The sequence below is a fragment of the Pristis pectinata genome, chromosome 23 (assembly GCF_009764475.1).
Source record: "Pristis pectinata isolate sPriPec2 chromosome 23, sPriPec2.1.pri, whole genome shotgun sequence".
Taxonomy (NCBI): domain Eukaryota; kingdom Metazoa; phylum Chordata; class Chondrichthyes; order Rhinopristiformes; family Pristidae; genus Pristis; species Pristis pectinata.
The window spans coordinates 8,553,558-8,577,535 of NC_067427.1; the positions used below are offsets into that span (position 1 = coordinate 8,553,558).

General features: G+C 45.7%; 1 protein-coding gene across 3 annotated transcripts in view; it reads right to left on the reverse strand.

Moving 5' to 3' along the window:
• The window catches only part of garnl3 (GTPase activating Rap/RanGAP domain like 3), a 351,911-nt gene that overhangs the window by 36,150 nt on the left and 291,783 nt on the right, over window positions 1-23,978 (reverse strand). For all 3 annotated transcript variants that reach the window (XM_052036962.1, XM_052036963.1, XM_052036964.1), the window contains 6 exons: window positions 22,932-23,043; window positions 20,210-20,308; window positions 16,532-16,648; window positions 13,221-13,390; window positions 9,917-10,075; window positions 543-609 (listed from right to left, as the gene is read on the reverse strand). In XM_052036962.1, coding sequence (XP_051892922.1) covers window positions 543-609; window positions 9,917-10,075; window positions 13,221-13,390; window positions 16,532-16,648; window positions 20,210-20,308; window positions 22,932-23,043 — 724 coding nt within the window. The remainder of the gene's footprint in view (window positions 1-542; window positions 610-9,916; window positions 10,076-13,220; window positions 13,391-16,531; window positions 16,649-20,209; window positions 20,309-22,931; window positions 23,044-23,978) is intronic.

A 23,978-nucleotide genomic window follows, 5' to 3' on the forward strand; every position in this document is an offset into this window, starting at 1 on the left:
TTCGAATGTTAAAAGGCCTAGACAGAGCAGATGTGGCAAAGTTGTTTCCCGTGGTAGGGGAGTCTAGTACAAGAGGGCATGACTTCAGGATTGAAGGGCGCCCATTCAAAACAGAGATGCGGGGAAATTTCTTTAGCCAGAGAGTGGTGAATCTGTGGAATTTGTTGCCACGGGCGGCTGTGGAGGCAAAGTCATTGGGTGTATTTAAGGTAGAGATTGATAGGTATTTGAGTAGCCAGGGCATCAAAGGTTATGGTGAGAAGAAGGGGGAGTGGGGCTAAATGGGAGAATGGATCAGCTCATGACAGAATAGTGGAGCAGACTCGATGGGCCGAATGGCCGACTTCTGCTTCTTTGTCTTATGGTCTAAATCGAAATGCTGCCTCACTATTCTGACACTACCCTACCCAACCTCAAGAAAGAACATACATACAATCTACAACCACAGAAAACTGAAGAGGAGATAAACCTTCGCAGCAATTAGATAAATTATAAAAGAATTCTGATATATGCAAGCAACCACATGAAATGCTTTGACTTACAGTTATAACAGAGAAGAAGTCCAGCTTCACCATCTTCATACACATCAATAACTGCAACAAAAGTAACCTGCAATGATAATGTGTATGGGTAGTGCATAATGTCGACAAGAAGTACGGAAAGTCTTAACTTCTAAACATGGAAGGTAAGTCCACCATCTCAAAGGCTTCTCCTCCACTGTAATCCAAAAGCAAAATAACTACAGATGCTGAAAATCTGAAATAAAAGGCTGGGAATGCTCAAGTAGGTCAGGCAGCATCTGTGGAGATAGAAGCAGTTAACATTTCATCAGAAATGAGAAAAGTTAACAATTCAATGTGTGCCACAGCCCTCAGAACTTAACATTGAATTCAATGATTTCAGATAACCAACCTTTCCAGTTCGTGTCAGTACTGGCCAGTTTGGCCATCAACCTGTATCATTAATTCTGTTTCTCTCTCCACAGAAGCTGCCTGATCTGCTGAGTACTTCCAAGAACCTCTGTTTAAATTCAAATTATCAGCATCTGCAGTTTGGTATCTCTCAATTCCACCACTGGTATTGCAGTGGAAGTAGGCCCTTCAGCCCCTCAAGTCCACACTGACCATCAACCACCCATTTTGTGCTAATCCTACATTAATCCCTACACTCCAGGGACAATTTAGAGCAGCGAATTAATCTACCAACCCACACATCTTTGGGATGTGGGAGGAAACCGGAGCACCTAGAGGAAACCCATGTGGTCACAGAGAAAAAGTGCAAACTCCACTTTTTCACCCGAGGTCAGGATCGAACCCAGGTCTCTGGCACGGTGAGGTAGAGGCTCTACCAGCTGTGCCACTGTGCGATGATCTCATCGAGAAACAGCCTCCAAAATTCTCTGGGAGAGAAAATGGTGTAAAGTCTCAGCAGGTCAGGTGGCAGTACTGAAGAACAAACAGTTCCAACAGCCCTTGAGGACTAACTCTGAACCTTTCTCCACAGGTGCTGCTTGACCTGCTGAGAGTTCCTACCTAGTGTGGGAGTAATAAGACGAGACATGCAGTGTGTCCGCTAGTTTCAGATACGCCACTGGCCACAGATATTACCTAACATGCTCTGCAACTTCCAAGCAATAACTCTACTTGAAAATAAGTACACAGAGACCCCCTGCTTCAGCGTGGAAGAAGATACCCGGAAAGAGAAGGTTTAATGCTTAGCTGAGGTATACTCTGTTGCCATGGTTACAATCATGGATTCCATTGTCTGGAATCAGCACAGGACCACAGGAGATGGCAGATGCTAGAATCTGGAGCAACAAACCATCTGATGGAGGAACTCAGCGGGTCGAGCAGCATCTGTGGGGGGACGGAAGGGAAAGGAATTATTCTCGTTTCAGATCGAAGCCCAAGAGAAGTCCAGTTCAGGGTCTTAACTTGTAACGTCGACAATTCCTTTCCTCCCACAGATGCTGCTCGACCCGCTGAGCTCCCCCAGCAGATTGTTTGTTGTACCTCGGGGCCAGAACTTGTGATGATGGGCCTGTGATCACTGTGTAAGAAATAGAAAACTGAAGCTGCTCACTTCCATACAAATTCCAAAGTCGCTTTGAAGGGATGGCAAAGTCTAAATGGGAAGGCTTTAGCACTCAAAACAACGGCTGCTCTGTTGAAGATACAACTGTCATAAATCACCCCATCAGCAGGAGGAAGAGGAAGAGAGCTTTAGGAGAATGCAGGGGGTGTGTGGCACCTGGGTTGATGAATGGCTGCTGGTGTTCAATTCTCCACAGACCCATTGGAATGAAGACAGCGCAGATAAATGGGTTATTCTCAACTGCGCAAACGTAGTGATGACAGTTTGAGTCAGGGACCACCTGAGAGTGTGGTAAATGCAGGAATCCTCACAGAACGTCCAGAGCCCAGGGGATCATCTGAAGGTGGACCTCATCATCTCCCCCACACACCAGAGCTGCTGCCGATAACTTGACCCATGTGGTAAACTGGTTTATTATTGTCACATGTACCGAGGTACAGTGAAAAATGTGTCTTGCATACTGTTCATACAGATCAATTCATTGCAGTGGTGCATTGAGGTAGTACAAGGTAAAACAATACAGAATGCAGAGTAAAGTGTTACAGTTACAGAGAAGGTACAGTGCAGACAGACAATAAGGGGCAAGGTCAAAACGAGGTAGATTGAGAGGTCAAAAGTCCATTTTATTCTACTAGGGGACTGTTCGTTAGTCTTACAACAGCGGGGTAGAAGCTGTCCTTGAGCCTGGTGGTACGTACTTTCACGCCTTTGTATCTTCTGCCTGATGGGAGGGGGGAGAAGAGAGAATGTTCAGGGTGGGTGGGGTCTTTGATTATGCTGGCTGCTTCACCGAGGCAGTGAGAAGTATAGACAGAGTCCATGGAGGGGAGGCTGGTTTCCGTGATGGGCTGAGCTGTGTCCACAACTCTCTGCAGTTTCTTGTGGTCCCGGGCAGATCAGTTGCCATACCAAGCTGTGATGCATCCAGATAGGATGCTTTCTATGGTGCATCAATAAAAATTAGTGAGGGTCAAAAGGGAAGTGCCAAATTTCTTTAGCCTCCTGAGGAAGTAGAGGGGCTGGTGAGCTTTCTTGGCCGTGGTGTCTCCATGGTTGGACCAGGACAGGCTACTGGTGATGTTCACTCCCAGGAACTTGAAGCTCTCAACCCTCTCGACCTCAGCACCGTTGATGTGGACAGGAGTATGTGCACCATCCCCCTTCCTGTTGTCAATGACTGGCTCTGGTTAAAAACACCCTACAGAGACACAAATATGCCTCGTATTTCATGGGCAGTGTGAGGACCACCTTTGCAGCTTGTGATGCTGACTGCAAACGCTATATTTATTGGAATGATGTGCTCTGAGAGATTCCATCTCTATTCAGCCCCTGAGACACATCAGCTCTTGCTGGTGGCACTGTGATAATTAACATCGCGAGCACCCTCCATGGAAATGGGGGAGGCGGGGCAGTAGTTAACGCATTGGAACAAAAGGGTAGCATCGTCCTGTGATGAGTCAAGCTGCAGGTTTCCTAACACATTATCAATAAAACTCACACGAGATAACTTCATAATCACGAGCTGCAACTCTCAGGTGACCATCAATGGTAACCATGGAGACAGAAGAGCTGGATGTAACTATTGGTTTTTGGGAGGAAGTAGTAGCAGAATAAGATAAGATTTCTTTATTAGTCACATGCACATTGAGAAACACAGTGAAATGCATCTTTTGTGTAGAAGATTCTGGGGCAGCCCGCAAGTGTCGCCACGCTTCCGGTGCCAACATAGCATGCCCACAACTTCCTAACCTGTATGTCTTTGGAATGTGGGAGGAAACCGGAGCACCCGGTGGAAACCCATGCAGTCACGGGGAGAACGTACAAACTCCTTACAGACAGTGGTCAGAATTGAACCCGGGTCATGCAATCTGGCTGGGAGAGAAATGGAAGACCCAGAAAGCCCAGACGAGTTTGATGGGAGTGTCTCCCCCTGAAGGTTAGGGCACTGGGGGGTTAGAGGTGACCTGATAGAAGGTTTTAAATCATGAGGAGCATAGATAAGGTGAATGGTCACAGTCCTTTCCCCTGGGTAGGGGAGTCTAAAACTAGAGAGAGATTTAAGGTGAGAGGGGAAAGATTTAAAAGGGACTCGAGGGGTAAGTTTTTCACACAGAGGGTGGTGGGTACATGGAACAAGCTGCCAGAGGAAGTGATTGAGGCATTTACAATTACAACATGTAAGGGACATTTAGACAGGTGCATGGATAGGAAAGACTTAGAGGGATATGGGCTAAATACAGACAAATGAGACCAGCTTGGATCGACATCTTGGTTGGCATGGATGAGTTGGGCCGAAAGGCCTGTTTCCGTGTTGTATAACTTTTTGACTCCGTGGAGGAAGTTTCTCTCATCATCCAGCTGTGCTGCACTGGACCTGGGAGGTCACAAAAATGCTCAGCAAACTGCTTGCTCTGCCCTAACACTCCAGACCTTGAAAAGCACCAAAAGCTGGAAAGACTTCACAATTTGGGAACGGGCTATTCACCACACAGAGGAAGTGGCGTGCACTGCTTGGAGCTCGCCTTCTTCAAGTATTTTCTAACTACTCATAAGCAACATTTACATTTTAGACTTATCACTTGTAGTAGCAGGAGAAATCTCTGTCTCACCATCCAGTCTCCTCTGAGGCAAACAGCAGGTAGGGTGACTGCTTTGTAAAACCCCTCTGTTCAGGGCCATTGGCCTGAAACATTAACTCTGTTTCTCTCTGCACAGATGCTGCCTGACAGCATTTTCTGTTTTTGTTCCATTCAAGGTGTGGGTGTGATGTTGAGGTGATGGTCACCTGTTACATTAACTCTCCATCCACATTCTGATCTCTCCATAACCTCCAGCACACCTCCCCCCTTCCTCTGCATCTTAAAACCTGTTTATCCCTAACATTTTCTGAAATGTTAACTCTTGTTTTTCTCTCCATGGATACTACCTGCCCGGTTGAGTATTTTCTGCCTTTAATTCAGAGTTTCAGATTCTGCGGCACTTTATTTTTGTAAATCCATGTCGTTCTTGAAAATAAAACCAAGGCTTTTAAAGGCATTGGTTAGACGGCATTTGGAATATTGTGAGCAATTTTGGGCCACGTATCTAAGGAAAGATGTGCTGGCCCTGGAGAGGGACCAGAGGAGGTTCACAAGAATGATCCCAGGAGTGAAAGGCTTGATGTATGAGGAGCGTTTGATGTCTCTGGGCCTGTACTCGATGAAGTTCAGAAGGATGGGGGGGGATCTTATTGAAACCTATGGAATACTGAAAGGCCTGGATAGAGTGGACGTGGAGAGGATGTTTCAGGTAGTAGAGTCTAGGATCCGAGGGCACAGCCTCAGAATAAAGGGATGTCCCTTTAGAACTGAGGTGAGGAGGAATTTCTTCAGCCAGAGGGCAGTGAATCTGTGGAATGTGTTATCACAGAGGGCTGTGGAGGCCAAGTCATTGGGTGTACGTAAGGCAGAGATTGATAGGTTCTTGATTGGTAAGGGGGGGGGGGGGTTAAGGGTTACGGGGAGAAGGCGGGAGAACTCGGTTGAGAAAAGAATCAGCCGTGATTGAACGGCGGAGCAGACTCGATGGGCCGAATGGCCTAATTCTGCTCCTATACCTTATGGTTTAATTTGAATGGGGGTGGGGTTTCCCCTGCGTGCTCCAGTTTACTCCCACATTCCAAAGACATGCAGGTTGGTGGGTCAACTGGCCACTGTAAATGGTCTGTAGGTGAGTGATAGGAAGCAGGGTAGAGGTTAAGGGGAAAATGGGGAGAATACAATGGGATTAGTGTAGGATGGGTGTAAGTGGGTGGTTGATAGTCACCACAGACTCAGTGGGCTGAAGGGCCTGCTTCCACGCTGTATGGTTCTATGATTCTAACATCCATCCAACTAAAGGCAATCAGACATTTTATTTTGTTTGGATCTTGGCCGCAAGCCCGCTTTACTCCCCAAACTAACATTAAGTCTGAGAGTTAGTTCAGTAACAAGCCACGGCAGTCAAGAAAAGGAGCTGCCTTTTTAAGTTTGAAATATTTATCTTTATTAAATGTAATATCACAAAAATGTTTCAGACTTTTAGGTCATCTTCTAGCTGGGATCCGACTAATATTGTTTCAAATTTACAACATGTAAAGGCTGCATTCAAAATGACCTCTAATGCTACAACAGCTGCTGCATGAACTCCTCTAATGGCCCATTTTAAGCTCAGCTGTAGGAATGTTGACTGCAACTTTAACGTCAAAGAAGGTTAATCGGTTCCTTGGCTCGTACACTGACCGACAATCGGTCCAACCGCGGCAAAGCCTTTCCAAGGAGCATGGCCCATTCACAGCCAGTGCTGCCATCCCAATGAATGAGTTCTTGGAGTAATGTTTGGCCTGCCTGTCTGCAGTGAGGCCCAATGTAAGCCTGAGGAGTAACACTTCACAGTCATACATTAATGATTTCGAAGAGGGGACCGAGTGTAACACATCCAAGTCTGTTGATGATACTAAACTGAGTTGAAAAGCAAATTGTGCAGAGGATGCAGAGAGTCTGCAGAGAGATATAGACAGGTTAAGTGAGTGGGCAAAGGTCTGGCAGATGAAGTACAATACTGGTAAATGCAAGGTCATCCACTTTGGAAGGAAAAATAGAAGATCAGATGATTATTTAAATGGTGAAAGATTGCAGCATGCTGTTGTGCAGAGGGACTTGGGAGTGCCGGTGCATGAATCGCAGAAGGTTGGTTTGCAGGTGCAACAGGTTATCAAGAAGGCAAATGGAACGTTGGCCTTCCTTGCTAGAGGGATTGAACAAGAGCGGGGAGGTTATGCTGCAACTGTACAGGGTACTGGTGAGTCCACAGCTGGAGTACTGCATATAGTTCTGGTCTCCTTACTTGAGGAAGGATATACTGGCTTAGGAGGCGGTGCAGAGGAGGTTCACCAGGTTGATTCTGGAGATGAGGGGGTTAGCGTATGACGAGAGATTGAATCGTCTGGGACTATACTTGCTGGAATTCAGAAGAGTGAGAGGGGATCTTGTAGAAAGATGAAATTATGAAAGGGAGAGATAAGATAGAGGCAGGGAGGTTGTTTCCACTGGTAGGTGGGACGAGAACTAGGGGGCATAATCTCAAGATTCAAGGGAGTAGATTCAGGATGGTGATGAGGAGGAACTGCTTTTCCCAGAGATCAGTGAATCTGTGGAATTCTCTGCTCAGGGAAGCAGTAGAGGCTACCTCATTAAATATATTTAAGACACAGTTAGATAGATTTTTGCATAGCAGGGGAATTAAGGGTTATGGGGAAAAGGCGGGAAGGTGGAGCTGAGTCCACGGCCAGATCAGCCACGATCTTATTGAATGGCGGAGCAGGCTCGACGGGCCAGATGGCCTCCTCCTGCTCCTATTTCTTATGTTCTTCAACCCATTGCGTCCACGTCGACCATCAAGTACCGAATTACAGTAGTTACTAATCCGACGCCAATCCCATTGTATTCTCCTTATATTCCCCCTCAACTTCCTCCTTACTCCCTCTCCCTCCCCCGTTCTACCACTCACCTACACACTAGGGGCAACTAAGAACAGCCAATGAACCTCGTCTTTGGGGTGCGGGAGGAAACCAGAACACCCGGGGGAAACCCATGCGGTCACGGGGAGAACATGCAAACTCCACACAGGCAGCGCCAGAGGTCGGGATCGAACCTGGGTCTCTGGAGCTGTGAGGCAGCAGCTTGACGAACTGTGCCACCGTGCTGCCCCCAGTTGTCTATGAAAATTAGCCAGTTCTGCTGTAAGGTTATCCATCTGTAATATAGATAACCTTACTCTCTCCACTTACACTGACTGATGAGCTGTGCCTGATGTGCTCTTTTTGGTTTGATGTCTCTGCAACATCTCTGACTGGCACTCCAGAGTTTCCACATATCCTCTTGTTTTCTGCCTCTAACTGCCCTTATTCATCTATCAACCTGACAGCCCTATAAACAGCAGAATTAACATGGCAAGCGTGGCTTCACTCCACCACAGATACCCTATCCATTCAGATGCACCACAGAAAGCATCCAATCCAAATGCATCACAGCTTGGTATGGAAAGTGCTCTGCCCAGGACCACAAGAAACAGCAAGGAGTTGTGAACATAGCCCAGTCCATCACAAAGACCAACCTCCCCTCCATTGACTCTGTCTACACTTCCCGCTGCCTCAGGAAAGCAGCCAACATAATCAACGACCCCTCCCACCCCATTCGTTCTCTCTTCTCCTCCCTCCCGTTGGGCAGAAAATACAAAAGATTGAAAAAACGTGCCACCAGGCTCAAGGACAGCTTCTATCCCGCTGTTATAAGACTCTTGGACCTCTTCTACGATAAAGATGAACTCTTGACATCTCAATCTACCTCGTAATGGCCCTTGCACCTTATTGTCTGCCTGCACTGCACTTTCTCTGCAACTGTAACACTATATTCTGCATTGTTATTGTTTTTTCCTTTTGTACTACCTTGATGTACTTATGTTTGGAATGATCTGTCTGTATTTCATGCAAAACAAAGCTTTTCCCTGTATCTTGGTACATGTGTGAAGTGATACACTTTGGAAGATTGAATTTGAAGGCAGAATACAAGGTTAATGGCAGGAATCTTAGCAGTGTGGAGGAACAGAGGGATCTTGGGGTCCACATCCATAGATCCCTCAAGGTAGCTGCGCAGGTCAATAGGATTGTTAAGAAGGCGTATGGTGTGTTGGCCTTCATTAGTTGGGATATTGAGTTCAAGAGCCGCAAGGAACTCTGGTTAGACCACACTTGGATTATTGTGTTCAGTTCTGGTCGCCTCATTATAGGAAAAATGTGGAAGCTTTAGAGAGGGTGCAGAGGAGGTTTACCAGGATGTTGCCTGGATTGGAGAGCATGTCTTATGAGGATAGGTTGAGTCAGCTGGGGCTTTTCTCTTTGGAGAGAAGGAGGATGAGAGGTGACTTGATAGAGGTGCACAAGATGATAACAGGCATTTATCGAGTGGACAGTCAGAGACTTTTTCCCAGGGTGACAATGGCTAACACGAGGGGACATAATTTTAAGGTGACTGGAGGAAGATATAAGGGGGATGTCAGGGGTAAGTTTTTTACACAGAGAGTGGTGGGTGCGTGGAATGCATTGCCGGCAGAGCTTGTGGGGGCAGATACATTAGGGACATTTAAGAGACTCTTAGATAGGCACATGAATGATAGAAAAATGGAGGGCTATGTGGGAGGGAAGGGCTAGATAGATCTTAGAGCAGGATAAAATATTGGCACAACATCGTGGGCTGAAGGGCCTGTACTGTGCTGTAATGTTCTACGTGACAATAATAAACCAATTACAACTCCCCCCTACCCTCTCTGCAACTTGAAACTATCTTTCCCACATTCCCAGTTTGGATGAAGCGTCTTCCACCTGAAACATTAGCTGTGTTTCTCTTTCCACAGATGCTGCCTGACCTGCTGAGTGTTTCCAACATTACAGGCCCCAGGATGTGGCCTCCAGCATAAACAGGGCTTGGTTGACCCTGAATCGTACTCCGCAAGCAAAACCTGATAACCCACTGCGCAGAGAGTGAATAAAGTGCAACACCCCCCTCAGCTACTTGTGTCTTAACTCCACCGTTCAAGCGAAATGGAACAAATTCAATTAGGTCTCAGATTTTGATTTACGTTCTAATGTGCTGTTCTGCAACTAACTATTATTCAAGCAGTTGTAATACCCCTCTTCCATTATTAAGTTTAGGCAGACACTTTTCCATGGGCCCCAATTATTTAACAGTCAATAACACAACTCGGTTGTGGCCGAGGGGTTTTCCTTGTCTCGAGGTCGGTTGCTCACCTTGCTGGCGTCAACGTGGTGCAGCCTGCAAGTCTCGCCCGTGCTCTCGTTCACCAAGTCGAACTGGTGGCGGTAGGCAACGCAGATCAGGTTGTCGTTCTCTCCCGTTGGCCCATCCACGAGGGTCATTACCACTGGGGGGTCGGACAGGCAGATCTCCTGCGGGGAGCCAAAGAGGATGAGTTGACTACCGCGGAGAAGCAGAAAGGGGGAGAGAAGGCCTCTGCTTCCATCATTATCAGCGCTCCCAGAACAAAGCCAGGGAAATGGGGAAAGGACGTGGAATGAAACTTGGAATTGTTACAGCACATAAGGCCATTCAGCCCATTGACCCTACACTGATTTTTTTTGTACATCAATCCCATCAGTCTCATTCTCCTGCTCTTTCCCCTTAGCTTTGCAAACAATCCTCTCTCAAGTATCTATACCGCGCCAGTGACCCAGGTTCAATTCCGGCCGCTGTCTGTAAGGAGTTTGTACGTTCTCCCCGTGCGCTTGCTTGGGTTTCCTCCCACATTCCAAAGACGTACGGGGTTAGGAAGTTGTGGGCGTGCTATGTTGGCGCCGGATGCGTGGTGACACTTGCAGGCTGCCCCCAGAACACTCTACGCAAAGATGCATTTCACTGTGTGTTTTGATGTACATGTGATAATAAAGATATCTATCTATCTAATTCTCTGTCGAAAGCCCTTATTTATCCAGTTCCACCAAGTCTAAAGGGTTTGCCTCACATTTGCCCTGTATCTTTTGTTCAAAATTTTAAATCCCTTGATCCTTGAACCACCTGCTAATGGGGACAACTTCCCACTACTTCCACACAAAAAGCTGGAGGAACTCAGCAGGTCAGGCAGCATCTATGGGGGGGGGGGGGGGGCGAAATAAACAGTCGACATTTCGGGTCAAGACCCTTCACCAGGACAGAGGGTCTCGACCTGAAATGTCGACTGTTTATTTCCCTCCATAGATGCTGCCTGACCTGTTGAGTTCCTCCAGCGTTTTATGTGTGTTGCTCCAGATCCCAGCATCTGCAGAATCTCTTGTGTCTCTGTGTTTCCACTATTTCCCCTGTCTAGAACAGTCAAGAACTTGTACTTCACAAGCTTTGCTGATATTGGTGTGGACAGAAGGTTGGTTGGCAAACAAGAAACAGAGAGTCTTCTTCTGGTTGACAAGGTATAATGAGCGGTGTGCTGGGGCCTCAACATTTTAACTGTTTATTTGAATGACTTGGATGAAAGCACTGAAGACGTGGTGGTGACCCAAAGATGGGCCAGAAAATAAGTTGTGAAAAGGATATAATGAGGCTGCGAAGGGATATAGATAGGTTAAGTGAGTGGGAAACGATGGGAGCCAACGGTTACTGTGAAAGGACAGGAAGGTGGACTTGAGGAACATCAGATTAGCCATGAACTCACTGAATGGCAGAACAGGCTCAATGGGCTGAATGGCCTTATGGTCTAATACAACACTCCTTTCAGCAATACATTGAAGGGAAGTCTAAGTGGTATGCTCCAGCCCACAGAATGGCTTGAACGCACTGGCTTCTGAGTTAGAAGAAGGCAGTCCTTCCTTAAACTTAGCTTATATCAGATTTAATGCATTCAGGTAAATAAAGAAAGCAGTGGTGGCCATTTCTCTCCAAATTTACAGAGCTGTTAATTATCACAGTGGTGGATGAGCTATTCTTATTTCATTGTTCAATGTAATTACATTACCTAATTGTCTTGGTGAAAAAAATTCAACTTATTTCATGATTAACCTTGGGCATTCACAGTTTCAGATCATTTCTCTGAGGGACTGCTACACTGCTGAAGGTGCCAACTTTCAAACGAGATGGTAAAACAGGCCCCATTTGTTCTCTAGGAGTAATATAACAAGACACTGCAACAAAGTGGACCTTGGGAGTTCGCTCCAGAATTTAGGCCAATCCTTGGCCAACCCACACCATCACTATAGGTTACCCAGTCGTTGTCACGTTCCCTGTCCGTGCACAGACTATATTACAAAGGTGTCTGCACATCAAAATTAGCTGAACACTCCAAGGCAATTTTTACGTCAATGAATTAATAATCAATCGCAAGTGAACTGATGCAAAGAAATAATAAGAGAGGAAATCTGGGATTGAAGGATAATGCACACGTGGACACTTGCATAAGTCAAAAGGCTCATTCATTTGCATGTTCAAAGGTGTATTCAATACTATTACAACTTGTTCAGGGAAACCAATTCTACTTCAGAAATAGGGTCTATCACCAACTCCATCCCTACCCCCCTCGCCCATTCAGTCAGAGCTCCCTCAACAATGGCAACAACAATTTGTTTCCATGTGGCCAATTTAACATGATCAAATATCCCAAGCCACATGTGTTAAATGAGTAAAATTTGAGCCACATCAAGGCCAATGGCCAAAACTTTAGGACAAAGAGTTGGGTTTAGAGGTGGCAAAGGAGTCACAGAGAGGTGAAGGGAAGAGATTCTGGACGTTAGGACTCTGACAGGTGGAGGCCAAGCTTCCAAGTGGAAGAATTAAACATGGGGATGATTAAGAGGCCAGGATCGGAGCAGCCCAGACGTCTCAGTGAGGGTTACACGGCTGCAGGAGGATACAGAGATTGAGATCGTGGGTGAGGACAAAGTCAACCACCTGCATCGATCTCTGCGGTGACGCTACACTTCACACAGGAGGGCTCTGTTCCTGTTGAGGGGGCGAGTGAAGCAAGTTTCCAGCAACCCCATCAGCTTCAACCCAGTACAGACCACCCTCTTTTTACTTATTCCTTCAGGAGACCTGGACGGTGCCGGCAACATCGGTATTTATTGACCTTCTCTACTTGCCCCTGAACACAAGAGTTAAGCGTCATCTACATCGGTGGGGACTCAAGAGACGGCAGGTGCTAGAAGCTGGAGCAACAAGCAAACTGCTAGAGGGACTCAGTGGGTCGAGCAGCATCTGCGGAGGCAAAAGGGACATCCGGCTTTTTGAGTCCAGGTGAACAGTCTCGACCCAAACACCAACTATTCCTTTGGCATACGTTGGTGAGTCTGAATGCCAATTCCGTCAAGAAGTGCACATAGTCTCTCCTGAAGGACATCAATGAACTCGATAGATTTGTAAACAATTCACCGTTATCATTACTGAGACTATCATTTTTACCCACAGAAAATCACATTTATTTACTTGAGTTGGTGGGATTTGAACTCCTGGTTCTGGTTTAATGGTCCAAACACTGGCTGCTAGCCTAGTAAGTTAACCACTATGCTACCATACCCCAGGCTAACTCCTTCTCCAGCTATCAGAGCTTACCCTAATGTACTGGAAGTCTTCAACGGGTGATTCTGCAGGCGGCTGCAAGCTGAGAAAACTGTCGGATCTGTTGAGGCTTTTCCTTGTGATGAGGAGCAGCTTGTTCCGAATGGCCACTACAATACGTAGCTCACTGCTGTGGTGTGTGTTAATGGCGTATAAGTGACAGCCTGTAGAAACAAGAGACCTCGCGTAAATCTGCTTGCAAAGATCCAGCAGTATGCCCCCTTGCCTGACATTGGTCAGGTGTCAGTTCAAAGGGATTCATGGCGTCCCGTACCACTGAAGAAATTCCACAACCAGCAAGCCAGGAAGCAAAAAGCAAAACATTTATCTCTTTTTTAAACTGCTGACAGAACATAAAATAAAATTTGGGACTTGCACAGGTGATTAAAGTAGAAGGTGAATTCTCAAAAACATTCATAAATTTTACTATTTTAAAAATTGTGGAATTATGAAATATTTATCTAAATAAATGGCATGCATGGAATACCTCGCTTTAGGGACTCAGTGAGGTTAATGGTAAAAGAAAGATTCGAAGAGAAGTTGATGGGGATGTGTGAGAGATAAATTGTCAGGGTACAAATAATTAAAGAGAGGGGGTTTGGGGCTAATGGGTTATATGTCTGAGACCCAACATAGACTTGATGGCCCAAACAGCCTCCTTATATGCCTATTAAGCAATAAACATGGCTGAGTATACCAATTTACACCTCACTGAATGAGGCACACTGTTTTCTATAGTCAAAATACATGGTTAATACCTGAAATTCTGACCAGTTCATTGACTTCCACTTCTCGCTACCATGGTAAAGCAGCCAACATCATCAGAGACCCCACCCACCCTTGACGTTCTCTCTCCTCCTCCCTCCCATCGGACGGAAGATACAAAAGCCTGAAAGCACGTACCACCAGGCTCAAGGACAGCTTCTATCCCGCTGTTATAAGACTATTGAACGGTTCCCAAGTACGATAAGATGAACTCTTGACCTCACAATCTACCTTGTCATAGCCTTTCTCCTTATTGTCTGCCTGCACTGCACTTTCTCTGTGACTGTAACACTATATTCTGCATTCTGTTATTGTTTTCCCTTGTACTACCTCAATGCACTGATGTGGTGAAATGATCTGTATGGATGGCATGCAAAACAAAGTTTTTCACTGTACCTTGGTACACGTGACAGTAATAAACTAATTACAATTACAGTTTATGGTAGAGAAGGTTGTGACAGTGTATCCTGTGGAGGGACAGCATTTCATTGACTGCAGGGGCTAGAATTCTGCATTCAACTCCACTTGTGCAGCTGAAGTATCTGCATTGTTACAGTGAATATAGAGGGCGTCAAAGTTACTCCCTCTGTAAATTCTGGGCCTTGCCTTTGTAGTGACTGACATGGAAAAAAGTCCACATTTATAACTTGTTTAATTGGTAGGGAGTTACTTTAGTGCTTTCCAAACATAGTCAAAATAAGGGGGAGCCACTACAGACACCCGGAGACCATGTCCAGCCTTTGGTGAAACCATTACAGACACACAGTGCAAATTCATGCTGATGACAACATGGTGGCACAGCAGTCGTGCTCTAGGGATGTGGGTTCAATCCTGACCTCGGGAGCTATCTGTAGGGAATTTGCATGGTTTCTCTGTGGTCACACAAGTTTCCTGACAGGTACTCCGGATTACTCCCAGCTCCCAAAGATGTCTAATCGGCCACTGTTTAGTATGGGTTAACGGCAAAATAAAAGAATTAGAGGGGATTAGAGGGTTTGTATGACAGAATATGTCACAGGGGTACAGGGAAAAAATGGGGGGAATGGGGTTAAATGGGATTACCCAGAGTGGGCACAGACACAATGGGCGAAGTGGCCTTCTGTGTCATTATAAGTACCCACATCCAAGAAAACAATGTCCTCTGATTGCCACCCTTTTGGTAATTGGTTTATTATTGTCACATGTACTGAGATACAGTGAAACATTCTTGTTTGCATGCCACCCAGACACATCATTCCACACAAGTCCATCAAAGCAGTACAAAAAGGAAAAACAGAATGCAGAATATAGTGTTACAGTTACAGAGAAAGTGCAGTGCAGGCAGACAAATAAAGTGCAGAGGCCACAACGAGGTAGATTGAGAGATCAAGAGTTCATCTTTAGTGTTTTAACAATTATCACTCTGGGTGTCTACCATCTTTGGTCCTTAGATACCTTGAGGACTAGAACTTAAACAGTTGAGGAGATCTATAATCACCTTCGGATTCCCATTTGACCCTCCTAAGTAAATGTTCTTCACCCATCGATCACAGAGCAATCCTACTCCTCCACTAATTTTCCATGTAACATATTCTCCGCACAATCCAAAGTTAAAGACGAGTTTATTGTCATATCACAAGTACACGTACACAAAGGGGCAATGAAAAACTTACTTGCAGCAACGTCACAAGCACATAGTGACAAATACACAATGTTCACAAGAAAAACAAAAATTACGTGTAGATTATACAAATTTGTACAAGAAAGAACACAATCAGAACAAAATAAATTGAATAGGCCCTTGAGCCACAAAGTTGTGCCAAACTAATTAATCTAGTAATTAAACTAATTCCTTCTGCCTACATGATGGCCATATCCCTTGATTCTCTGCACATTCATGTGCCTAACTAACAGCCTCTTAAGTGCCTCTATCGTATCCGCTACCACCACCACCCCTGGCAGTGCATTCCAGCCACCCACCACTCTCTGTGTGAAAATCTTGCCCCGCACATCTCCTTTGAACATACCCCCTCTCACCATAAATGCATGCCCTCTGATATTAGACATTTTGACCCTGGGGAAAAGATACTGGCTGTCCACTCTATCTATGCCTCTCATAATCTTATAAACCGATCAGGTCTCCCCTCAGCCTCTGACGCTCCAATGAACGCAACCTAAGTTTGTCCGATCTCTCCTTATAACACGTCTTCTAATCCAGGGACCATCCTGGTAAACCTCTTCTGCAACCTCTCTTAAGCTTCCACATCCTTCCTGTAATGGGGTGACCAGAATTGAATGCAGTACTCCGGATGCGGCGTGACTTGAGTTTTATAAAGCTGCAACATAACTTCCCGACCCTTGAACTCAATGCCTCGACTAATAAAGGCAAGCATACCATATGCCTTCTTTACCACCCTATCAACCTGTGCAGCCACTTTCAGGGAGCTATGGACGGACCCCAAGATCACTCTGTACATCAACACTTTGCCATTAACAGATAAATGTACGGAGTATTTCTGGGAAACATCACTTCCAAGGCGCTAATTCTAACGGCGCGTTACCTTTTGTCTTTTCAAGCTTGTTGTCCTTACAATCGGATTTACTCTTCACGACCTGTTTCTCCTCCAGAGCCCTCTTGATAGCGCTCAGTCTAAAGACGAACAAGCGTGCATCTTTCCCTGTTGAAAGAAGCCAGATATTTTCCACTGAACGGAATCAAGGTGGGCCACCATCTCACTTGCAGAATCAGTGTGCCAGATAAAAGAATCCTTGTCGGATTCCATCCAGACAAAGCAAAGGAAAAGGACACCGCAGGGAAATCTGGGCTGGTGGTCCCTTTCTTCGCATCAGGCTCTGAGAGATTGGAATTGGTTTATTATTGTCACATGTATTGAGATACAGTGAAAAGCTTTTGTTTGCGTGCCATCCAGACAGATCATTCCATACGTCAAGATAGTAAAAAGATAAGATCTTTATTGGTCACATGTACATCGAAACACACAGTGAAATACATCTTCTTGTGTAGAGTGTTCAGGGGGCAGCCCGCAAGTGTTGCCACACTTCTGGCACCAACGTAGCATGCCCACAACTTCCTAACCCATACGTCTTTGGAATGTGGGAGGAAACCGGAGCACCCGGAGGAAACCCACACAGACACGGGGAGAACGTACAAACTCCTTACAGACAGTGGTGGGAATTGAACCTGGGTCTCTGGCACTGTAAAGCGTTATGCTAACCGCTACACTACCATGCCAGCCTTAAAAGAGAATGCAGAATATAGTGTTACAGTTGCAGAAAAAGTGCAGTGTAGATGGACAATAAGGTGCAAGGACCACCTCGAGGCAGATTGGGAGATCAAGAGTTCATCTTTTAGCATACGAGAGGAGTCTGATAACAACAGGATAGAGGCTGTCCTTGAGCCTGGTGGTACGTGTTCTCAAGCTTTTGTAACTTCTGCCTGACGGAAGGGTGGAGAGGAGAGAATGAGGTGGAAGGTGGGGTCCTTGATTGTGTTGGCTGCTTTCCTGAGGCAGTGGGAAGCACAGACAGAGTTAATGGAGGCTGGTTTGTGTGATGGACTGGGCTGCGTTCACAACTCTCTGCGATTTCTTGCTGTCTTTGGCGCTGTGAGACAATGGCTCTACTCGCTGCACCATTGTGCTACCTGACTGGCAGGCAGGCAGGAGCAGAAGTCTGGGGGCTGGAGTCTGCTGTGGGAGCTCACAAGATTGGCCACTACAACAGGGTTAATGGGGTGGGGAGAGGATGTGTTTAATGTTGGGGTGGGGGCGAAGGTGGTGGACAGCAGACTCAAGGGGCAGTACACATTGTTGGAGGAGCTATGCTCCAAACAAGATATGAAGCTATGATTCTGTCTGCATTCTCAAATGGCTATAAAAAATGCTGTGCACACTCTTGAAAGAGAGAAGGAAGATTCCTCAGTCAACATCACGAATTATATCAAAATCAACAAACAGCAAATGCTGGAAATCTGAAATAAAAAGGGAAAATGCTGGAAACTCTCAGGCAGGTCAGGCAGTTTCTGCAGAAAGAGAAACAGTTAACGCTTCAGGTTAAAGATTAGTCAGAGCTGGGTATGAGAGAAAACAAGTCAGTGTTAAGTTGCCGAGAAGGTGGGGGGACTGAGGGTGCTGGAGGATGGATAGGATGAAGGGAATATTTCTGGTAGGGTGAGGCCAGGGTTGCCACGGGGATAAGTTGCTAAGTTCATCCAGCTGATGGGTTAATGGGGCCATTGTTGAGGGACTGGGAATGAACAAAGGCTATGGAATGGGGGGAGCTGGACAAGGAGAATACAGTCAAGGGAACATAAATAGTTGTGAAGGGGAGAGCCATACGACATGTCCAGGAGGTCAGTCTGTGCTCACAGGTAGACAAAAAATGAGTCCATATCACACATGACCTACAGCAGAAACAGCCAGATCTGATAAAGACATAGAAAGTGAGAGGTAGTCTCTTTGTGGAGCTCTGGCCTGCAAATCAGGGAGAACTCTCCTGCTCCCATAAAAGACAGTGTAATATGAACATCTACATCCACCTGAGAGAGCAGGTGTAAATTTAACATCTCACCTGAAAGCACCTCCAACACTGTGGCGTTCCTTCAGCACTGCACTGGAGTGTTCGCTCACAGGCTTGTGCTGAAGTCTCTGGAGTGGAATTGAACACTGTGCCCCAAGTCAGAGGTGCCAGGTTACGCAATGAGCCAAATCTCAAGGATACTTCAGGCTGCAAACTTGCAGCATTGCAACAACAGTGCAGTGGCCACCTACTGTGACCGTCCTGTATTACACCTATGCCAAATTTCAGAGCCTGGACAGTATCCCCACATCATCTGCATGCTGCTCAAGGCTACAGGAGTCCACAATAGGATCCAATTGGGAGGATGTTGCAATGCGGCACGGTAGTGTAGTGGTTAGTGTAACGCTATTACAGCGCCAGCGACCCGGGTTCAATTCCTGCCACTGTCTGTAAGGAGTTTGTACATTCTCCCCGTGTCTGCGTGGATTTCCTCCGGGTGCTCCGGTTTCCTCCCACATTCCAAAGACGTACGGGTTAGGAGCCGTGGACATGCTATGTTGGCGCCGGAAGCGTGGCGACACTAGCGGGCTGCCCCCAGCACATTCTCAGTAACGCAAAAAGACGCATTTCACTGTGTGTTTCGATATACATATGACTAATAAATAAATCTCTTATCTTATGAAGCTTACCGCTATCTCCCTCGGCTATAGAGTCCACCTACAATGCAGGTGAGAGTTGAAAATGCACTGTGTCACCACCTAACTTTACCAATAATGGCAGCTCAGTTACGGAGCTAGAAATGTAGGTGAGCCCCATCTACATTTCTAGCTATAAGCACATCACACTGCAGCGATTGTTAAGATTCTGCCAGAGACACGAGAGAATTCAGACGCTGGAAACTGCAACAACAAACAATCTGCTGGAAGAACTCAGCAGATCGAGCACCATCTGTGGGAGGAAAGGAATTGTCGACGTTTCGGGTTGAAACCCTGCATCAGGACTCTGCTCGACCTGCTGAGTTCCTGCAGCAGATTGTTTATTATTTAAGATTCTGCCACTGTGCTTGAGCCACATGAAAGGCACAGCGAATGCCCTTAAAGCTGAAATTGCAAAACCTGTAACATCTATAAAGCTCCTGTAGCTTGGAGAAAGTTCAGTGCTCTTCAATTATTAGCTTTTGATTCTGAGAAAGTCAGCTACAAATTGAGCTTGACATCAATAAATGGCCATAAACTCCACACACACCTACCCCATTACACAAATATGCAGCAGTCAACAGAGGAACCCAAACAAAGACCATGGCACCATCCCTTAAAGCCATCCAATGGCGAGATTTATCATTTCAGAACAGCCTCTAGAGTAACGAGCCCCACAGGTCACTGGTTCACTTGTGGTTGTCAACTGAGACAATATAATTCGAATAAAGCAGGAGATCTTTTGACAAGATCAATTACAATGCAGTCATCAAATTGCAGCCATCAATCTGGATTCATGGGAATAATGTCATGATCCAAAATCAGATAGATAACCCTCTGGATTTTAATCAAGCAGGTGCTTTTGGAGAAATAGTTGTGGACACATCACAAGTCCTAGTGGTTGGGTGGGGGAAGGTGAGGTCACCATGGTAGCTCCTTGCATCATTTCCACTCGGTTCTGTCCCAAAGGCCGCCTCCCTGTTAATTAGTCCCCGCTGCAGTTACCTTTGTCAGCTCGGCTGAGGAAGAGGTCCTGAGTTTCTAAAACATCCATCTGTTTCACCGGCAGAGTCCTGTCAAATACGGGCACCGGGGTCTGCCCCTCTGTATAGACCAAAAGCAACCAGTGCTAAAATTAGACCAGAGTCAGATTCAGCCTACAAAGATATAAATTAACCCTTTCCTGGTCCCTCAGAAACCACGGATAAGATGTTAGAAAGTTTAATAATGTACCCACCCCACAATACTACTAGCAGCTCAAGTTAAAGCCAGATCAAATTTGAAAAGAATCAAATACAATTATGCTAATAAACAGAGATCAAACCAGACTAGAGTTACACTGTCAGCAGGGTGCTGACACCTCATTACTTTAAAGGATGCCTTTAAATTTCAAAAATATACCTTATTCTTAATATATAAATACATCTGGTACACAACGTTCTCTGCATTCATTATACCATCAATTCAACACACTTTCTTACAATTATTTTAGTGGACACTTGTACACAATCAATATTCAATGTGAGTAGGAGCTGGACTTACAATTGGGGCAAGTACCCTCCCCAAACCATCCAAAATCCTTTCTCCACAACCTCCAAACAGAGTTTCGCCCATTGCTATTGGTTTTAATCAATTAAGTTCACTTCTAAAATATTGGAAGATATGGGACAGAAACTTAAGGTTTGAATTTTCCTTAGAATTCAGCTGAGGAACATTGACAGCTCCTCTATAAATAGCAGAATAGCTCAACGCATTTCACTGGAGCATTATCAACCCCAATTTGAGACGGACGAAATACTACAGCAGGTGGAAGTTGGATTTGAGGAGCATCAAAGTGAAGGATTTTTAGATATTTCAAGGTACCTGTGCTGGAATATGATGCTGACCTAAAGGATTAGCCATGATCTAATTGGATAGTGTAACAGGCGTGAGAGGCCCTTCAGCCCACTGAGTCCGCACCAACCATCAACCAACCACCCATTTACACTGATCCTACACCAATCCCATTGTGTTCTCCCACCTCCCTGCTTCTATTTCTTATTTTCTCGGAGCAAAGGGAGGGAGAGAGGAGGAGAGGTTTGTGGGGGAGCATCAGAGCCCAGAGCATCAGTAGTGAAGCTCTGGCTGCCAACTGCTGAGCGATTACATTGGGTGAAGCTCAGACTAAGAGAATGGAGACCTCGAAGGGCAATATGGTTAGAGGCAAGGGGAAAGAGAATGAAGGCTCATTTAAGGGTTTTGAAAACAAGGATGATATTGCAAATTGAGGCATTGCTTCACCAGAAACCTGTGTAGAATCAGCAAGCAAAGTGGTGTTGGGTGAGTGGGACAGAAAGACAAAAATTTAATTATTAAATCTCCAGTTTGTTAAATAAAACAGGTTAGGGATTTATAAATCTGCTGCACACGTTTTTGGAGTAGCAGGGGAGAGTTCAGTCTGAGAACACAGACAAGGGGCTGATACAAGGAGGCAGGTAGAGGTATTGGTGGTATTTGCATGTGTTTACGAGTATGGGTGTGCCTGTGTGTGTGCGTGAGGGTGAGGGGGAATGGCTGTGTGTGTGTGTGTGTGTGTGTGTGTGCGTGCGTGCGTGCGTGCGTGCGTGTGTGTTCATTTCAGCACACCCCCAATGAAAGCAGCCAGTGCTAGGTGTCAGATATCTGAACTAAAGCATACTTGCAACTCAGACATACGTGCGGAATGTAAGAATACTGAATATCACAAATAAGGTGATAATCTTAGATTAATCTCTTGAATTAAACAGTGAACATTAATAAATGTTTTTAAGGCATTTAAGTAGACAGGGATTTTGAATTTCAAAATCCCATCACAATTCCAAAGATTATGCTTCCTAATAGTGACAATGTTATTCAACGGCAAAGACCAAAGCCACAAGTACTTTGAGAACCTGCTCTGTGTGACCACCCCAGTGATATTTGTTAAACCACAAAAGCACAATGGTGCACATTGCGAATCCAAGGGTTCAGAATGGGGTTGGAGTATGTAATTGTGAAGTCAACTAGAACAAATACACCTTGTACTTTATATGAACATAACAAAGCATCTCACACCAGTTTGCAGGGACATTCTCAGATGACATTTGGTGTTGAGCCATAAAGCTCATGACGAAGGCACGGCCAAAGAGGCGATCTCGAGGAGAACTTAAAGGATGACAGATGTTTAGGGAGGGAATTCCAGACTTCAGATCCTGAGCAGCGGAATGGTGAGGCTAATACATTCTGGGATGCTTATGGCACAAGGACTAGAGGAGTGCAGATATCCCAGAGGGTTATGGATCTGGAGGAGTTGAAAGCCAGTCTCAGTGAGCACACACGGGTAGACAGGGTTGGATGCGAATTAGAATCAACCAGAAGATGAGTTTGCACGTTAATGGCTGAGATATGTAACACACCGAATCTTTTCCGTTCTCTGTGCTAAATCCACACTCAGGCAGATGAACTGTTTTTATTTTAAGAGCACTTATTGTAGATGCTGATCCCAGTCGCAGGAACTGAATGTTAAGAGTGGTAACGGTGATACACACACACACACGCACACACACACACACACGCGCACACACACACGCGCGCACACACACACACACACACACACACACACACACACACACACACACACACACACACACACACACACACACAAATGAGGTCACTACACAATAACAAGCACTGACACTGAAAGCTGGTTTAAAACTGTCAACACACTAACCGTCCAACAGCAGTACTCCAGCTTCTGTGGAAATCAGTAACGACTGTCCCCAGGAATCACTGCAGATGATTTCGAGGGGGAAATTGTTGCAGAAACATTGAGGCTCCCAGGGCTGCAAGACAAAGTAAGCAAAGAAAGACAACTGAGGCGATATTACCAGGAAACTGATAGTCTAGCACAACGTGCCATACACAATGAGCAAAACCAACCGTTGAAATCCATTTCATAGGAGCTGTAATGTAAAATGGGTTCCAGAATCCGGGACTTCCCTCACAAATTCATCAAGCACACAGCTTTAATTCACCAGCTGGCCTTCAAACCCTGCTCCTTCACAGGGAACTGAGCTCCAGCTAGCGACGAATGGGCTGTGGACCGTCTCAGATCTGTGCATGTTTGAGCTCTGGTTCTCAAAGTGTACGCTGTTCCCTGGGTACGCCAGAGTTGATGGGCATGTGGTGCCCTTTGACCTGTTTCATCAACTTGCAATCACTGATCCAATCCAACTCCCCTAGCCCCCTCATGGAGTTTCTACTAGACATCTAGTATTACGTGACAGAAGTCTTCATTCCTTTCAATGGTAGATAGATAGATAGATAGATAGTTAAATAGATAGATATCTTTATTAGTCACATGTACATCGAAACACACAGTGAAATGCATTTTTTGCATTGAGTGTTCTGGGGGCAGCCCGCAAGTGTCGCTGCACTTCCGGCGCCAACATAGCATGCCCACAACTTCCTAACCCATACGTCTCTGGGATGTGGGAGGAAACCGGAACACCCGGAGGAAACCCACGCAGACACAGGGAGAACATACAAACTCCTTACAGACAGCAGCGGGAACTGAACCCGGGTCGCTGGTGCTGTAAAGTGTTACGTTAACCGCCTGCTGGTATACAATCACCTCAATCTTGAGTCTTGGGTTTGCTAGAAAGCTCAGGTATTTCTAAATGATGGCTCCACACACACACACATATGCATTGGATGTAACAGTGTAGCAAATGTAAACATATATCACTGTATGATGCTTTTAATCATGCGTGTTGTG